The sequence below is a fragment of the Panthera pardus genome, unplaced genomic scaffold, assembly GCF_024362965.1.
Source record: "Panthera pardus isolate Hobbes unplaced genomic scaffold, ASM2436296v1 HiC_scaffold_2, whole genome shotgun sequence".
Taxonomy (NCBI): domain Eukaryota; kingdom Metazoa; phylum Chordata; class Mammalia; order Carnivora; family Felidae; genus Panthera; species Panthera pardus.
The window spans coordinates 149,280,167-149,298,322 of NW_026526765.1; the positions used below are offsets into that span (position 1 = coordinate 149,280,167).

Below are 18,156 nucleotides of genomic sequence, written 5' to 3' on the forward strand. Positions count from 1 at the left end.
AGTGGAGACTGTACCCAAGGAGGAGCTGAGATATACCTGCCCAGTGACACACGCAGGCCTGTAGGAACCTCTCTATAGAGCCCAGGGTGGAAAGTGGAGGAAGAGAAAGAGAAGAAAGAAGAGGGAGGGATGTGGGATTGCAGAACAGGGCAGGCAAGAACCTGAGGAGGCCAGACTCCCTGCCCCTCCCCTCTCCAGAACTTCCAGCCAGAGTACCCTCATGTCCAGGCTGTTGCTGATGCTGTACTGCTGTCCTCCAGTTGGAAGTGATCAGAGCCATGCTTCTCTGCACGTCTGGACACATCCTCCTGATGCTGCAGGTGCTGCACCCCCAGTTCCACTTTCAGGTTACTATGGGCACACGGTGTAGCAGGAGTGGCAGAAGTCCTCTGACCTTTAAACACCCTTGAAACCAGGTGATCCTCACTGGCCAATTACCAACACGATTGGTTTTCCTATGTATATATAAAAAGGACCGTCGAGGAGCTGTGGGGGACAACGCGGGGGAGTGGGGGAAGCTGTGACAATGGCCGTGGGAGCCGGAGCCCGAGGCTGAAGGGGCCGGGCTGGAACTCCAGCTGAGCGAGGAGGGCTGAGGTCGCTGGTGCGCTGCCTTCCCAAAGCTGAGCTCTCTCGCTCTCCCCGGTTGGCGCCAGACCACCGACCCTACAGCTGACGACCGACTCCGGGGTAATCGACGCCCTAGGGACGCGCGCAAGGCTGGCGGACACCGGCTCGAGGGTCGTCGGGAGCGCGCACGTCTGGACGCCGCCGCGGACAATGCTCCTGCTGCTGCTGTCGCTACTGCGGGAGCTCACGGCAGGTGACTGGGAGGAGAGTCTGGGGGCCAGGGGCAGAACCCCAGTCGTTGCCCAGCAGAGCGCGGGTGGGGCTGGGGGAGGCAGGGAGAGATAGGCCACTTCCGGGTTTGGGGAACGAGGATGGTGGGAGAGCCGACCCAGGATTGTAGGAGACGCTAGGCCCTGCGTTAGAGCTCCTGTTTGCTGTCTCCCACGGTTACACCGGGATATGGATTAGAGTATACGGGAAACCGGCGGGACGCGCGGGGTGCTGGCGGTGACCCCGGCCTGGGACGCAGCCGATGCCATACTTCTTGGGGGTGCCCTTCTTGGGGGGGTCCAACATTTGTTGGACGCCACTCGGTTTCTGGGGCCAGGTCCTCCAACAAGGCCCTGGTGAAGCCCTTGTGGAGTCAGGAATGTGAGAGCGGCTGGCACTTCCCCTGCTATCTAGCTGGGGCAGGCGCCCGCCCTTCGCGGTAGTCTCCCTGGAGCCTTAGCGAGGCTCTGTTGGGTTACCCGAGCATCTCCTGGCGTGGGTTGTTGGGTGAGGAAGATTTCTCTGACCTGGTCCGGAATTTCCATTCTTTCCCAATTTTAATTCTTCCAGCATTGGTAGCTGGGCCTGACATCATCCTGGACTCCCCCATCCCCCACCCCGCCCCCGGCTCCCATAGGGCACTGCCCATCCGGGCCGCATGTATACCCGAACATTTATTAGCACAGGCGGGGAAGTGTCCACCATCATAGAAGTAACAATAGCTGGTCACCCTTACGCCAGGCTCTATTTTAAGTACTTCACATACAAGAAGCCATTTCAACTCACAGAACACTTCTCAATTTACTGTTTACAGATTTAATGCACGGCTCCGGACGCTAGGTGGCAGGATCAAAAGTCGGGTTTTTTTGTTTGTTTGTTTTTTGTTTTTTTTAATGTTATTTTTGAAGGAGAGAGAGACCATGAGCGGGGAAGGGGCAGAGAGAGAGGGGGAGACACAGAAGCTGCGGTGGGCTCCAGGCTCTGAGCAGTCAACATAGAGCCTGTTGCAGGGCTGGAGCCCAGGAACCGTGAGATCATGACCTGAGCTTTTAAGTCCAACACTTAACCGACTGCGCCACCCAGGAGCCCCAAAAGTCGGAATTCTTAACCTTTTCTATGCCTTAGACCCGGTCCCAGAATGTTTTCAATACATAAAATGAAATATATAAGATTACAAAGGAATCTGATTGTTTCTACAAAGCTATTAAAATCTTTTAAATAGAAATATAAATGTGTGAGATGTAGAATGTATGCTTCTAAGTTAACACGTTTAATAACGCACTGAATAGCAACAATTCCCATAATTTGTAAGTAGTGAGATTAAAGCATATTTCCAGGTGTCTGCAACAACTGTATTGTGATTCAAAAACACCTGTGGCTTCTGTCTGAGAACAAAGCACAGGCCCTGCTAATCCCGCTGAGCTTTGTTGCCTTCATTCATCATGAGAGAAAAGCTAAATTTCAGCCAGAGGTTAGTGAAAATAAAGAGGTTATTTTTTTCCCTCCAAGTTGAGGCTCCAAAACTCAACAGGATGCATCTACAGAAGGATTCAGCCCTCAGCTCCCCATGGAAAACACTTGAAGGAGAATCAGCTTGGATGTCTGGGAAGAAGATTGGGGAAGAGTTTGGTCCTTGGAATAGTGACCCCAAGGGCATGGGCCACTGTGTCTCTGGGCCAAGATTGTATAACCAGTCTTGGTTTTCAAGTTACATACAGCCTCTAGAGATTCTACTTACAGCACCCCCAAGTCCTCAGGTGTGATACAGGGGCATATGGGTGATTCTAGTTCTGCGTGGCAGGAATGGTCATGAGTGTGGGCACAAAGGCCCTGTAGCCTTTGTAGGGAATGGCCGGGATTGACTTAGGGAGACAGGACTCCAAACCAAAGAGGAGGAAAGGAGTGGAGGATAACCCCGGGGTTTACGAAACTGTAGGAGGGAGATGCCACACAGAGGGGAGGTAGCCAGAGGTTTTTGGCTGCCTGCTCACAACACTCCTGGATGCCAGTCTTTCCCTTTAGAAGCTAGGGAATGAGGAAGTGGCTTTCATGGGGCAGTTATCATGAGTGCTGCAGCAGGGAAGTTTGAAGTGGCTCAAACCTTAGAGGACTTGTTGAACTAAAGAAAGCTGGACCCCACCCCCAGAGCTTCTGATTCAGTAGGGCTAGGTTGGGTCCTGCAAATTTGCATTTCTAGAAAATTCCTAGGTGATGTTGATACAGCTGGTCCTGGAACCACACTAGATTCACTAGCCTAGAATGTTCTTTCCTCCTCACCAACTCCACTGCCTGGTAACTCACAGCTGGTGAGATCCCCTCCAGGTTTCAGCCTATAAGGCCCCTGACCCCAGCACATTCCCACCCCAGGGTGTTTCTGGAGCCTGGTACTTCCTGCACCACAACACTCATCAGCCCTGCTCACCTTATTGGACCTACTTATTTAATTGTTCAATTGCCACCTCCTTGTCAGACCTGAGCTTCCTTGGGCCCATGTCTGTCTTGGTTTCTCTCTGTCCCCACACACACCCCCACCTAGCTCAGTGCCTAGCTCGTAGTAGTAGGTGCTCAACAGATGTTTGCCAAATGAGTAATGTCACAAGGGGAGAGGTCAGGACTGGCCCAGGTGAGCAAGTGGACAAAGCTGGGCAGGGCCAGGCAGAGCCAAGAGGGCATGGGCTCTTCACCTGGCAGCACATGAGCATCACCTGGGAGGTTTCAGTGTCTGCTAGTGTCCTCTCCTCTTCCCTCCAAACCAACCAAATGTGTGTCCGTAGCAGAATTGTCAAAGTTGCCAGGAGGTACAGAGGCAGCTGGTTGGAAAACCTCTGGCAGAGGTATGAGCAACCCAGCCCTGGCTTCCCTCTTAAGTGGGAACACCCTACCTCACAAAAATGCAGTAAAAATGTCATGAATTAATCCTTATAAAGCTCTGGCACCAAGACCCAGAACTCAGCCCTGTTGGTTTTATACTTGCATGCTAAGGAAGTTTCTGGTCATTCCTGAGGCAAGGCTCCTATGTCCCTCTTCCCTTCCAATGTGCCTCTCTTTGTCATTTCATACCATCTCTCCAAGCAGAGACAAGGATGTGTAGGATGTTTATGCCTTGAAATTCATATTTCCCTTTTCCTTCTCCCCCATGCAGAGAGTCCCTGGGGGCTGCCTGTGGTAGCTGATGGCCCAGCTTCCTTAGCAAAGGTGGTGATGGCAGAACTGGCTGACCTGAAGTTAGAAAACAAGCCATGGCCTGGAGGTAAGGCTCTGCCCATGTGATGAAAAAGGAGGCAAGATGGCAGAGACCAGGAGCTCCCTCCCCCCACCCCCCGAGCTTACAGAAGGGCATGTACAGAGTCTGGGAACCTGGTAGACTGTCTTTGCTTAGGTAGGGGACACAGAGGCCATACCCTCTGGAAGGTACCCCAGGGGGGCTTCACTTAGGTATCTTTCCCACCCTCATCCCCCCCATACTCCAGCTCTCTTTTTCCCATGCCCATCTCTCCCTACCAGATAGGAAAGAACTAAGGCTAAGAAAATGATGTCCACAGAACCCTTCCTCCATGCCTATACTTCTTTGTGTTTATTACCTCACCAAATGCTCCAGTGGAGCAGGTCACAGAGGAAGAAACCAAAGCCGGAAGCTGTGAAATAAGGTCACACAGCTAGAGAGTTGCAATCCACATGGATTGTAGGGAGGTGGGGCAGATACAAAAACGTCTCCAGAGGTTGGGGCAGGAAAGGGGTAGCGTACCTCATTCCCCACCATAGTCAGAGAAAAAGGGAGGCTGTGCATAAGAGAGCAGGACTGCCCCTTTTGTGTGTGGGGGTGGGAGGGGTGGGTAATGTGGCCCAGTAACCAGGAATCAGCAGTGAGGGAAGGGGTGGATGATGACACAGAGCCTGAGGTAGCAGTGGGCATGTGGCCACTTTTGTGCCCCCAGCCAGCCACACACTGTTAGTCTTTATAATGTGTTCACTAAAGGGCAGGTGCAGGCCAGGGGACACCTTGAGAATCTGAATAATGCAGTCTGGCCCTGCTTTTTGCTACTGGTGTGAGCTTGGCAGTTGACTTTGCCTCTTTGGGGCTCAGTTTCCCCATAGACAGGAACAGTAGTGGCACAATACCTGCCTGATAAAATTGTCATGAAGGTTAATGGAGCCAAAATTTTGTAAAGTGCTCGGGACAGGGCCCAGCACCTAAGTGCTTTATAACTATTTTGTGATTTTAAAAAATAATACATTGATAGACTTCCCCTCATTTTTTAAACTAAAGTAACTGGCCACTAGAGCAGCTAATATTAATAAATAGAAATGTTTCCTAGGAAGCAAATTGTGCACTTGCCCCAATGAAACAACCAGATGTGTGTTGGTGTCTTTCCTGCAGGCCTGAACTTGGATCTCTTGTTCTTTCCCACCTTCCCACACCTAGGAAAGAGCATGTCAGCACCTATGCGGCCTCTTTGCTTCAGTGGTGGGAATACCAGGGTCCCTGCACCCTCACTCTGTGTTCCCCAGGCCTCAGTCTTAGTGGCAGCTTAAAGACTGGCACAGCTTTCAGAGGACATCTCTCTTCCCAGACTGTGCATCCTTCTCTCCTTTTCAGGGCAGCAGAACCTCCAGAGCTCATGGGTTTGAACTGCCCACCAAACTCACAAGACACAACAGACTTTAGTCTCATGTTATATGTATTTGTTTTCTATAGCTGCTATAACAAGGGGACCACAGGGTGCCTGGATGACTCAGTTGGTTAAGCGTCTGACTTGGGCTCAGGTCATGATCTCACTGTTCATGGGTTCGAGCCCTGTGTCTGGCTCTGTGCTGACAGCTCAGAGCCTGGAGCCTGCTTCAGATTCTGTGTCTCCCTCTCTCTCTGCCCATTCCCCGCTCGTACTCTGTCTCTGTCACAAAAATAATAAATAAACATTAAAACAAAATTTAAAATAAAAGGGGGGGGCCACAACTTGGTAGCTTAAGACAACATACATTTATTCTCTTAGATTTCTGAAGGTCAGAAGTCCAAAATGAGCTTCACTGGGCTAAAACTAAGGTGCCACAGGAAAGCTCCCTACAAAGGCTCTCAGGAAGAATCCATTTCTTTGCTTTTTCCAGCTTCTAGAGCTGCATTCCTTGGCTCATGGCACCTTCCTGCCTCTTTCTCTGTTCCATCTTCACATCATCTTCTCTGATAGTCATGGAATCTTCCTCTGTCTCCGTTTCATAACAACACATTTATGGCCTGCCTAGATAATCCTGGATAATCTCCCCATCTCAAGATCCTTAATTTTTTATTTCTTTTTATTTTTTTATTTATTTTATTTTTTAACCTTTTTTATTATCTTTTTTTACAATCATCATTAAGCTCAAGATCCTTAATTTAATCACACCTACAAAATCCCTGTTACTATATAAGGTAACATTCATAGGTTCTAGGGATATCTTGTGGGAGTGGGGGGCATGATTCAGCTACCATACTGTGCTCCCTTAGTTGTGGAGGAGGCAGGACAGAAACTACAACATGCATGGCTTCCCCACCACTCAGGAGGCCCAGCAGCTACCCAAGGGCACAGGCTCTTTGCCCTCCATCACCCCACAAACAAGCAGAGCTTCTGCAGATCACAGCCAAGGAGCAGGTGGGTTACCTTAACATAGAGAAGCCACAACCTCTGTTCCTTTCAAGGCCTGCATGCCTGTTTACAGCTCCCAGCCCAGGAGCATCTCACTAATCTTAACTCAGTAGTTTGCAAGGAAACAACACCCTGAGACTCAGTCATTTCCCAGGAGGCCCATACCAGTCCAGACCTGGTATCAGTTCTTCACTCAAACACTTTCAACGTTGATCCCTCTCACCTCCCATAAGGAGGTTTCATCAGTGTGAGAAGAGGGCTCCTCTGTATTCTTCCTAAGCTTAGAAAAAGCAGGCTTGGGGCACCTGGGTGGCTCATTCGGTTAAGCATCCAACTTCGGCTTATGTCATGATGTCACAGTTCATGAGTTCGAGCCCTACATCAGGCTCTGTGCTAACAATTCAGAGCTTGGAGCCTGCTTCGGATTGTGTCTCCATCTTTCTCTGCCCCTCCCTGCTTTCTCTCTCTCTCTCTCTCTCAAAAATAAATAAACATTTAAAAAAAAAGAAAGAAAAAGAAAAAGCAGGCTCTGAGGAGAGAATCTGGGCTCTTCCCTTTCTAGTTACGACTTTGGGTGCTGTACTTGCCCTGCCCTGGGCTTCAGTTCCCTCATCTGCGAAACAGGGCCAATCACATCAACTTCTTGGGTTTATCCTAAGGATCAACTGAGATGGTGAATGAAAAGCAGTTAGACTGGTGCAGGGCACACAATGGTCACTGTCCAAAAATGACAGCTCTGATCATCATCATTGCCCTTCATGTTCTTGTTTTTTGTCCAACTCAGTAAACGCTGGAAGTGTCCACTGTATGCCAAGCATGGTGTTCTTCCAAGACCCGTGGAAACACTAGTGGCACAGTCAGATGTATTGCCTGCCTTCATGGAGCCCACAGTTTCATAGGGAGCCCAGAGACCCCTGAGGGATGTCTGGGTGGAATCAGAAGGGGTTCCTGGAGGAAGGGACGCTGACCTTCAAACCTGAGGGCTGAGGAGACATTGGCTGAGAGAAGAGAGGGAGCAGCAGGAACTGCAGGTACAAAGCGCCTGGGCAGAGTTTGATGTGGTTATAAAATAGCAGAAGGAGTTGTGAGGATGGGGATGCATTTGACTCATCCCTTCATATCTGAATATTCAAATGTTAACCACCTGTTGTGTGCCAGCAGCTGTTGCAGGCTGGGAAAGAAGGATGATCCTTTTTTTTTTTTTTTTTTTTTTTTTTTGAAAGAGAGAGCACAAGCGAGAGGCAGAGAGAGAATCCTAAGTAGGCTCCATGCTGTCAGTGCAGAGCCCAACACAGGACTCAATCCCATGAACCCATGAGATCATGACCTGAGCCAAAATCAAGAGTAGGATGCTTAACCGACTGAGCAGCCCAGGTGCCCCAGGAGAATGATCCTTAAAGTAATCTCTGCCCTTGGGGAATGGATGTTACAGGGGAGAGACAGACTATGAACAAGATAAACAGGTAAAGTGCATGTTCTCTAGGAGGTGGTAATAATGCCCTAGAGAAAAACACTGTTGGGAGTGCTGGGGTTGTAAGTATTTAACAGAGTGGGCAAGGAAGGCTTTACTGGGAAAGCAGCATTTGAACAAAACCTGTTTTTTTTTAATGTTTATTTATTTTTGAGACAGAGAGAGACAGAGCACGAATGGGGGAGGGGCAGAGAGAGAGGGAGACACAGAATCTGAAGCAGGCTCCAGGCTCTGAGCTGTCAGCACAGAGCCTGACGCGGAGCTCGAATTCACGGACCATGAGATCATGACCTGAGCTGATGTCGGATGCTTAAACGACTGAGCCACCTAGGCGCCTCCTAAGCAAGACCTTTTTAAAAAATGAAGGGAGTGAGCCCTGGGTGAATCTCTGAGAAAGGTGGACTGAGGTTTTTTTTTTTAAAGATACAGCATTTGTTTTCGTAGCTTGAGTCAGGCCTGGCTGCTAAATAGATTTCATCTCCAGCATCAAGTTGAATGGATGAGTTGGTGCTTCTGGAGATAGTGGAGAACAAATATTAGGGCAGCATTTGGACATAAAGAGAAGAGATGACTAGCACTGTCTGCTACGGGAACAGGAGTAAGTGGAGAGTGCAGTCAAGATGCCACCAACTTGGCAGCAATGGTTCAAACCAGGAGTGATGGCTCAGCTTCATCAGGCATCTCTGGGGAATGAATAATTTCACGTAAATTAAGCTTAAAAACAGTCAATTTTTTTAATCATACCTTTTTTATTGTGAGACGGAAAAATAGTAATCATACTTACAGAGATGAGTGTAAAGCATGAGCAAGAAAGCCTGAGTCAGGAGCTGAGAAACTTCCTAAAAATAAAGTCCACAAGCCTGAGCAAATAAACTTTGGCCTCAGTGCTTGCTTGCTTGCCTGATTGATTGATTCTTTATTTAAACTATTTGGATACACTTATTTTCTTAACTGAAATTCTCAGTTCTTGCTCTTACTGATAAGCAAATACTCTGGATAGGTTTCCACCGCCAATCCCATCAGTCATCCAACCTGTGGTGCAGATCCTGGCAGTGCATAGGAGCCTTATTGTTTCATATCTTCACAGGGACACACTCTCTCCACTACCACTACCTGGCCCTATCAGAGCCAGGCCCGGGCCTTCCTCAGTTTCTGGCTGTAGGCTACGTGGACGACCAGCCTTTCATCCATTATGACAGTCGTGTGGACAGAGCCAAGCCCCAGGCCCCGTGGATGGCAGCTGTGGACACCCAGTACTGGGAAACAGAGACCCAGAAGCAGAGAGCCTGGGCAAAGGTGCAGCAGGTGGAGACATGGACTGTGATGGGCTACCACAACCAGAGCAGTGGTGCGTCAGAGGCTCCTGCCACCCCACATCCTCCTTCCTTCATACTTTGCATGCTGACCCTCTGGGCAGCCATGCCCTTCCTGTTGGGAACAGAGGTCACTCCACTGAGCCCATAAGAGGGTACAAGGCATGCTCCTGATGCATAGCTTTCCTACCATAAGGACCAAGCAGGGGCCATAGGGGCCTTCAGAATAAGTTGTGGCTCCAGTGGCAGCCCATTGGGCTAGCACAGCAAGCATCCACAGAAGTTAGGGACTCACAACACCTCCCCTTCAGCTACCCATGGTTCCAGACCTCAGCAGACTGGCAGAGGCAGAGGCTTTTCCCTACCCAATCCCTCATCCTCACCAAACACTTAAATCACACCCACCCACCAGGCTCTCAGACACCAACTCTGCCATGCAGGGAGGGAAGCCAAATGAACTTGAACTAGGCAGACAGCTCAGGGTGGGAAAGAGAACCTAGTTAAAGACCCCTGCTCTACCCAGTGTTAGTGAGGAATAGCATTCTCTCAGGCTTCTGCGTCCTTATCTCAGCAAAGGCTAGCTCATGCGTACTGATGGCTGCTGCTAATGCTGCATGTGTGCTTGTGGGGCACTTGTTCTCAGCCCTTTCCCATCCTGTCCCTGGAAACCCAAACTGAAGCCTCAGGTCCCAGATGCCTCAGAGGGAGTAGAGGTAAAAGCCCAAGGCTGGGACAAGCTATACATTAGCCCAGGAGCCCCAGAATAATAAGCATGACCAGCCCCCAGGTGCTGTGGCAGCAGCCAGGTTCACATTTTAACATCTCTTTCACATCTCTGAAATTGGGGTGTGATTTCATCTTACCACGAGTGTATTTTAAGGACATCTTACTTCCATAAGTAGCAGAGTTTTCCTTCTAATAACAATGCCTGTAGTTATGTATGCAAGTGTTCTCACGTGAGAAGCCCAACGGGTTTCTCAGCCCTGGCCTGCTTATGAAAATTACCCAGGGAGCATTTTTTGTAAATGGCACCACTCTGACCCCCTCCCATCCTTCAGAGGCACCCATGGGTGGTGGGCTTCTCCCCAGCCTCAGGGATACGACCTATAGCCTAGGCAAACCGCAGCCTGCTTGCCCACATGCACAGGCACACACAGCACTCAGCGAACGTTCGGCTGTGAGATCCGGGAAGACGGCCGTACCAGCAGCTTCTGGCAGTTTGGCTTTGATGGCCAGGACCACCTGTCACTGGACCTGGAGACTCTGAGCTGGGTGTCAGCCAAGCCTGTGGCTGTGCAGACCAAGCGTTGGTGGGAAACAGAGCGCTGCTATGCCGAATATGACAAGGCCTACCTGGAGGGCCTCTGCCTCACTTCCCTGCACAGGTACCTGGAGCTGGGCAGCCAGAGCCTCACCCGGAAAGGTAAGGTGCAGCCTGTGGCAACACAGAGGGGCCCACACTCCCGTTCTCGAGGATCTTGGCGGGGTGAGGAGATAGGCTGTGTTTCCCTGGCTCAGACAAGCCCAATTGGCCCCAGAAAGAAGGCTGACTAGCCAACAGCTTCCTCAAGTAGGGCAGCACGGAAGCTTGGACCTTGGGCCCTCATTCCAGGTGAGGTAGAATGGGGAGTTCATGCCCCATGATATGGTCTTGGTGAATGAGGCTCTGACTCTGGGCCTCATTTTATTCATCTATAGAATAAGTAGGTTAAACTAGTTGGCTCATAAAGTCCTTTGCGGGTTTAACATCCTGTGGTTCTCCTTGGGAAATGCACCTCAGGCCCCAGGGGATAGCATCCATCACTAGGCCAGTCCCTGGACTACTGGGGACTGCCAGGGAAGCTGAGGCTCTTTGCCCCCACACCCCTCATGCTAAACATGCTCCTCAGACTCCAGGTGCATCCTAAATTCTTGACTCCAGCCAGCAGGGCTGGAGATACAAGGACTAGGATGGACCCTAGGGAAGGTGGGTGCATGGGGGTGCTGAGGCAGAGGCCTCACTGGCTACTAGTGGGTAGGGCTGGTCAGAACACCCAACACACCATGGATGTTTGGTGATGGACTGGTGGGATGTGAATCAGCTGAGGCAATGGGGAGGACATTCCTTGAAGGGAAGGCAGGGAAAATAACATCAAGATGTGATTATGAGAGTAGAGTGTGTTTGTGGGGGTGGGGGTGGGGGGGGTGGTCAGGGCTCAGGTACTGGAGCCTAGCCTGCAGATCCACGTCCTGGCTCCAGGACTGGCTAGCTGTGTGACCTTGGGCAAGTTACTTGCCCTTTCTGTGCCTGAGTTTCCTCATTAGTATTACAGGGATGGTAACAATAGCCCCTGCCTCCAAGAAGCACCATATTCGTGTTTTAAATGAGTGTTGAGCTCTCATCCAGCACCAGGGGGATGTTCTACACACATATCACCTGATGAATTCGTCAGGAATCTCCACAGAAACAGAACCAACAGGATGTGTTTAGAGTGAGAGAAAGAGAAGGGGACATATTTAAGGAATCCGCCCATGTGATTGTGGAAGCTTGGGAGTTCCAAGATCTGCAGTTGGCAAACCTGGAGACCCAAGGGAGCCAGTGTTTCAGTTTGAAACTATAGTCAGGAAAAGACTGATGCCCCAGCTGAAGGTAGTTCCTTCTTACTCAGACTTTTTGTCCTGTTCAGATCTTCAAGTGATTGGATGGAGTCCACTCACACTGGGGACAGCAATCTGCTTTACTGAGTCTACTGATTCAGATGTGAATCTCACCCAGAGTAATGCTTGAGCAAATGCCTAGGCACAGTGTGGTCCAGTAAAGTTGACACATAAAATGAACCATCACTCACGGATTATGTCATTTGGAACAATCCTGAAAGGAAAAAACAAAGAATCCCCATCCGGCCCTGAGAGACTGGAGGATTGTGGACAGGAGTCAGGCTGGGCTTCAATTCCAGGCTGTCTGGCTCCAGAGCTACACACATGACCACCTCATTCCAAAGTGAGGGAAGGACCATCATTCTTGCCTTCACTTCTTGTTAGACACCTACCATGTGCAAGAAGTCATGGAGGAAGTATGTAAAGTCTCTGAGAAAGCCACAGGGTTTCTGTGGGTAGAAGGGGTGTCCTCCACCCTGGAAAATGCTAGAGCAGCCCAGGATCAGGCATGAGGAATGAGCAGAGAGCAGCTTCTCACCAGCCTTCCTCCCTCAACCTCTCTCTGCAGAGCCGCCCAAAGTGCAGGTGACAAGACACACAGCTGAGGATGGGGACATCACACTGAGATGCTGGGCCCGGGGCTTCTACCCACGGGACATCTCACTGAGCTGGTGGCTGGGGGAGGAGGAGCTGGTTCAAGAGACTGAGTATGTGGAGACACGCCCCGGTGGAGATGGTACCTACCAGACATGGGCGGCCGTGCGGGTGCCAGCCAGGATGGAGAATGGGTACATTTGCCATGTGCAGCACTCCAGCTTGAACCATACACTCACTGTGGCCTGGGGTGAGGAGATGGGCTTGGCAGAGGGGATGAGGAGGAGCAGGGGAGGGTCCCAGGGAACCCAGAGACAGTCCCATGGCATGGGGCTGGTGCCCCCTTTTCTCTGCCGTCCTTAGAAGCACCCTCTCATCAGTGGATAACCAGTGCCAAGGTTATCTCCATCATCTTCACCATCACTTTCTTGCTGGTGGCTGGAGTTTTGATTTTCATCAAGCAGTACTCTCAAGGTAAGTAGGGAAGAAAAAAAAAAGTGGTGGAGGGTCCTCACAGCCAGCTCAACCCTATAGGGAGGAATGCTCTGCTCCCATCCCTTCCACCAGAACTGTTCTCTCTTGGGGAGAAGCAACTACTATTGAACACCTGTCCCCATCTGTGGAAAAGCCCAAGTACCCCCACCCAATAGCCATACATTGCCCTAAAGACACTGTGGATCACACAGCCAGGGAAGACCACTAGGATTGACCTTCAAAAGACCCGAGAGGGGGAGAGAGAGTGGAAGGTGGGTACCTGGGACCCCCACCTCTGCCTACCACCCACCTAGTCTCTCCTTTTGTGTTCTTTTTCCCATAGCCAGGAATAAGGAATCTTGCAAACAAGCCCCAGGTGATTGTGGGATGGGTGGGTTGGGGAGAGGAAGCCCCAGGTGCTCCCAAGCATGGCTAAGATGCCTGAAAACCAAAAATGGAGGCAGGGTGGTGGGCGGAAGCTTTCCGGTCTCCAGCATGGCCTCATCCCTCACCCTCTGCTCCCTCCCACCATCTGGGAGCCAGGTGGAGGGGGCAAGGAGCACTCCATTGAGCCACTGCTGAGTTTGGGAGAGGGCTGGGGAGCAGTCTGGATCACCTCCCTACTTTCTCCCTGCAGGTGGAGAGGAGCCTCATAATTCCCAAAACCCAGTGAGCGTGGAGGCTGCTCAGCTGCTCTGCTGACACAAGTTCACTGTCACAGATCAAGGAGGTGTTTTATAGAGGGTTTGGGGGCATCCAGTGTGCTAGCTGGCTGGCAGTGGTGATCCAACTGTGAAGGGCCCACCCCACCTCAAAACTGAGCCCTCCTCAGCTCCATCAGCCTCATCACAAGCAGTCTGGGCCACTAAGATACATTTGCCATCTTCCTGAAGTCCTTTTAAAAGTCTAATTGTCTCCAGTTTGGGGGCGTGGGAAGGAGGGCAGTAATAATTCCTCAGATCGGTTCACACTTGACAATTTGCACGATAATTTCATGTAAAGTGTAAATCCCACCTGAGCCTCTCAGGTACTCTGTGAGTTCGGTGATGGTATTCTCACCTCCACTTCCCCAACATGAAAACCACAGCTATGGGGAGTTAAGGAAGAACCAGAAGAACAGTCAAGGAGTTATGGGGGCAGCATGGCCAAATGCCTACCTCCTTTTATAAATGTGTTCTTGTGTGTATGTATATTTTCTTTTATAAAGAAGATTGGAGTGTTGGGGGGTGTGAGGATATGTGGTTCCTGCAGGGTGAGGGTGGGTGTGTGAGGACAAGGGGGTCCATGATGTGTGTGAGGGTGTGTAGGGAGTGACGGTGTATGGGGGGGGGGGGGCGTGTGGCAGGGGGTGACTTTGTGTGTATGAGAAGTTCAAGGGACAGGTGCCCAGGGACCTGTTAGCCCAGGGCAGCTGAAGGATGGAAAACAATACAGTCAGTATTTTCCATCCTGTCCTCTTGAATGGTTTGAATTTTTACAATAAGTACATGTTACTTTTACAATAAGGGGAAGAGAAGTTTCACTATGTCCTGTGGAAATGCTTGTTAAGAATTCTTGTTAAGGATGTGTCTGGGAAGGTCCAGCCTCTCCTTCTCTGAATTTCAGTATAGCAGAAACCCTACGTCTCCTTTGTAAATAAGAATCTCCTGGGGAGCACACATTTTTGTTTATTCAGAGAGCAGTTCAAGTCACACAGCCGGCCAGCAGATGTGCAAAGGGAGAGGACTCCCTAGCCACAGCAGAGGGACCACTCCACTGGCATAAAGGACACAAGCTTGGGCCCTTCACAGGGCACCCTCTGCCTCTCTGTAGAGCCCCAAGGCATGACTAAGCCTCTTGTGGGGATTTCTGAAACCTTCATGTCTGCAGCCCTGGGAGGCCCCAAGCTGAAGGATGTGAAAGATTTGTGATACTAGACAGATTCAGCCTGCCCTGGTGGCCTGAAGAACCTCAGCAGTGAGCTTGCAACTATGTGATTGCACTGAAAATGTCTCTAATGTCTGTCTGCCTGTCTTAGTGCTGCCATCAGGATCCATGCTGTGCTGGTTCTGAGCACTTTTACATGTACTAAACTGTGTGATCCTCATAACACGCCTGTGTGGGAGAATTAATAATCCTGTGCTACAGGTGAAGACATTGAAGCCCAAGGTCCTATGGCTGGTTTGTGCCAGAGTCAGGACATGAAACCAGGAAGTCTGTGGCTACAGTCTGGGCACTTTACTACTGCACCAAAAACCTCAATGACATCTGTGCCATTCTGTAAATGGGTACATAAGCACAAATCTGCAATCCCTTATCTGCAATTGTGAAAACCCTAACCCAAAACCAGAAGTTCCTTCCTTATTTTGGCATCAAAACCCAACCTGAAGTGAAGTGAGGCTATTTGTAGGCCAGTGTGCCTTTTCACAATTTTCCACAGATATATTGATATATTTGATTATGGAGTGGTGCCCCAGACAAACTCTGGAGATGTTATGTAACATTCAGCATCTATAGTTTGGCATTTTCTAAAGCCCAAAGAATTCTAAATTCTTAAATACATCTGGCCCCCAGGGTTTCAGGTAAGGGCTGTGGACCTGTATTAATAAGATTTTTTGATAATAAATATTTTATTTTTACCCTTGTCTGTACAGTGAAAATGTTGAGGCACAAGGTGGGTCTGGCCCACACCAATGGAAGGCACAAGTGCCTGTGCTGACCTTTGAAGATGTGCTTAGGATCTCCAGAGCAAAGGTCAAAACTCCATCCCTGAGGAGCATGAGGGCCCAGTGTATTTGTGGAGAAGCAGATGGGAGGAGGCTCTGGTCAGTCAGTCTCACTTTGAATTAGTATAGCTATGTCACATTTCTGTCCCCCTACCCCCAAAGACATCAGGCTCCTTCACCCACAGCTAACTTTACCCACCCCATCCTCCAGCATTGGTCCTGCCTAGTAAAGCATAGGCCTTAGACCAGCAGTTTGTGTGGCTTCTTTGATACAGAGGATTTGTAAATTCAGGGAGCCTTAGATGAGGTACTCATCCCACGGACACTGGCTTCTATAAGTGTGAGCCTTGGGCAGAATGGGCTAGAATTTCCTGTTCAGTTCTGCGCATCTCTATGTGCAGAACTCTGAGTACTTCTTGGGCTGCAGGATTGTAGGACCATCTCTCTGATGAGGAGAGAGGGCAGAAAGGCCATGGACTGATACAGTTTCAGAACGGTGCCTACAGGATGGCAGCAGAGCCCCAGCCACCTGCCACAACCCAAAGGGTAGGGTCACCACTTATCAGAGTGGCCTCATTGGCTACTTGGTTTAGAAATTGCCTGAGGGCTTGGGCTGTGCTCTCTGTATCTGCCCTAGATAGCCATTCCTTTTTTTTCACCTCACTTCCTTTTCCTAATGGTTTTCCTCAACCTCCACCTACCTGACCTTCCCGGTAGTTGGGAACCTGACATCTGCATGGGAACCTGGGACTCTGGGGACAGGGCCTGGTAGACAAAAATATCTTGAGGAGAGGGGTGGCCACTACACTGCCCCCTAACATGGAGGGGGGGGGGCTGTTCTCCCCTTTCCTGAGTCCTACTAACCCAATAACTTCTAGTTCACACCCCTGAAAGAATCTGATCTTCTTGTTGCCAAGGGCACCACCATTCTGACCTTCAGGCAGTATCTGCTCTATAACTAGATTATGAGATCTTGGCAACTGAGCATCCTTCAGCTTTATTTTGTTTCAATCACATTTCCTTTACAGACTAGTTCAGTGTTTTGCCCATGGAACCATAAAATAAATTTTAGACCTAAAGGAACCCCATATAGCACCCTACAAGCCCCTGATAACTTGACACACTCTCCCCCACAAACCCCATGATCATGCCACCTCTCTCTGCTTCTCATGTTAGAGTCCTTCCTGTCTAGGATGTCAGCTCTCTCCAGTGCACATCTCTCTTTCTCTTCCACCCACACCCCAAGCATATATTGGTTTAAGTCCAGTGCACCTGCAAAACCTGAGACAAAGGAACATGCACCAGCACCTCATGGCCAGGTAGGAGGTGAACCTGGGAGTCCCGAGTCTAATTCCACAGAGGGATGAACAGCCCCAGAAAATAAGGTGGTCTCACTTAACCCAGGCCTTGCTCCCTCTCCCATTTTTGTTTCTCTGCTTAGCAATGGCTGGTCAGTGATCTCAACCAAAAGACAGGGGCTCTGGACCCAGCAGGACCAGCCCAGATGCCCTGCCTGCCTACCTCCCTGGTTCTTTCCTCAGCCACTCCTGCCTGGAGAGAAGCTCGTGAGAGGACAGAAGGCAAACACAGAGGGAGTTCATCTGAGCCCCAAGTGTTCCCCTGGGTGCCCCCTGATTACTACCACAGTCTTAGGAGTAGACAGAGGCAGAAGGGCAAGTGAGGAGGGTTCTAAGCACACTTGGAAGCAGTAAAGGGGCCTACAAATCTGGCAAGGACAGGAAGACAGCTTTGCAAAAAATCACAGACCCACAGGAAAAGCAACCTTCTCACCCAGCAGGGCAATACTTCCACTAGCTGCTCCTGAGAACTGCTTCTCTCTCTCAGCCCAGACTGGCCTGGCCTTGGGTCAGAACCATGGGATTTCCATCCACAGGCCATCCCCTCACTCACAGAGGCCAAGACATCTTCCCCACGGGAGGAATGCTACATCAGACTTCTCTAGTCTTCAGGCTGCACTGAGATACCCCTCCACTGACACAGATCTTACCTGCTAACCCTCTGGACTCTAGTCCCAAACCACGACTTTTTCCAGACCACCATATTTAGGGCAGAATTCAGTGTGGCCTGGAATTGTGCTTTGTGATGATGTGTCGAATGAATGAATGCATTGATTAATAAATAATAAATTATGAGTATTCGATGAATATTAGCTTCTATGTCCACCAAATACAAGGCTTCCTTACAGGCTATCCCCATTGCAGCCTCAGTCCTGTAAGTAACTGCACTGTTCCAATCCTAGAATGCCACACCTACTCTCCCCACAGCCTCCAGGAATTCTCTGAGACTTGTGCTCAGGTCATGCTCCCAGAAGCCCTCCTAGCCATCCCTGCTCTGAGGTTCCATGATGCCCACAGCACATGTCTCTCGGTTGTGTCCAGGCAGTCAAGGCTTGGCCAGCAACAAAGACCAGGAGGAAGGCCCAGTCCTGGACGAGTCATTTTTTTTTTTTTTTTTTTTTTAATCCCCTAACTTCCTGAAGAAGC

General features: G+C 50.1%; 1 protein-coding gene across 7 annotated transcripts; it reads left to right on the plus strand.

Moving 5' to 3' along the window:
* The first annotated feature begins 481 nt into the window (after positions 1–481).
* On the plus strand, positions 482–17,817 carry LOC109260633 (H-2 class I histocompatibility antigen, Q10 alpha chain-like). Of its 7 annotated transcripts, XR_008423943.1 has the most exons (11): positions 482–823; positions 3,983–4,090; positions 9,017–9,277; positions 10,390–10,665; positions 12,448–12,723; positions 12,837–12,947; positions 13,291–13,323; positions 13,585–15,214; positions 15,581–15,751; positions 16,829–16,971; positions 17,094–17,817. XR_008423943.1 is itself a non-coding variant. In XM_019438980.2 (8 exons), exons 1-8 carry the CDS (start codon positions 781–783, stop codon positions 13,647–13,649), a joined length of 1,173 nt encoding a protein of 390 aa, XP_019294525.2. In that variant the 5' UTR covers positions 482–780; the 3' UTR covers positions 13,650–15,565. The 7 variants fall into 7 exon arrangements, 4 of the variants coding, with proteins under 4 accessions (XP_019294525.2, XP_053763604.1, XP_053763603.1 ...); XR_008423942.1 differs by lacking the exon at positions 15,581–15,751; XR_008423944.1 differs by lacking the exons at positions 15,581–15,751; positions 16,829–16,971; positions 17,094–17,817 and having other exon boundaries at positions 13,041–13,323; positions 13,585–15,565.
* Positions 17,818–18,156: the final 339 nt, after the last annotated feature.

Excerpts from the sequence above, each read along its gene's own strand:
- LOC109260633 (XM_019438980.2), top strand. The coding sequence starts at position 781 with ATGCTCCTGCTGCTGCTGTCGCTACTGCGGGAGCTCACGGCAG. Across the intron at positions 824-3,982 it reads ACTGCGGGAGCTCACGGCAG|AGAGTCCCTGGGGGCTGCCT; the intron begins GTGACTGGGAGG and ends TCCCCCATGCAG. Across the intron at positions 4,091-9,016 it reads AAACAAGCCATGGCCTGGAG|GGACACACTCTCTCCACTAC; the intron begins GTAAGGCTCTGC and ends ATATCTTCACAG.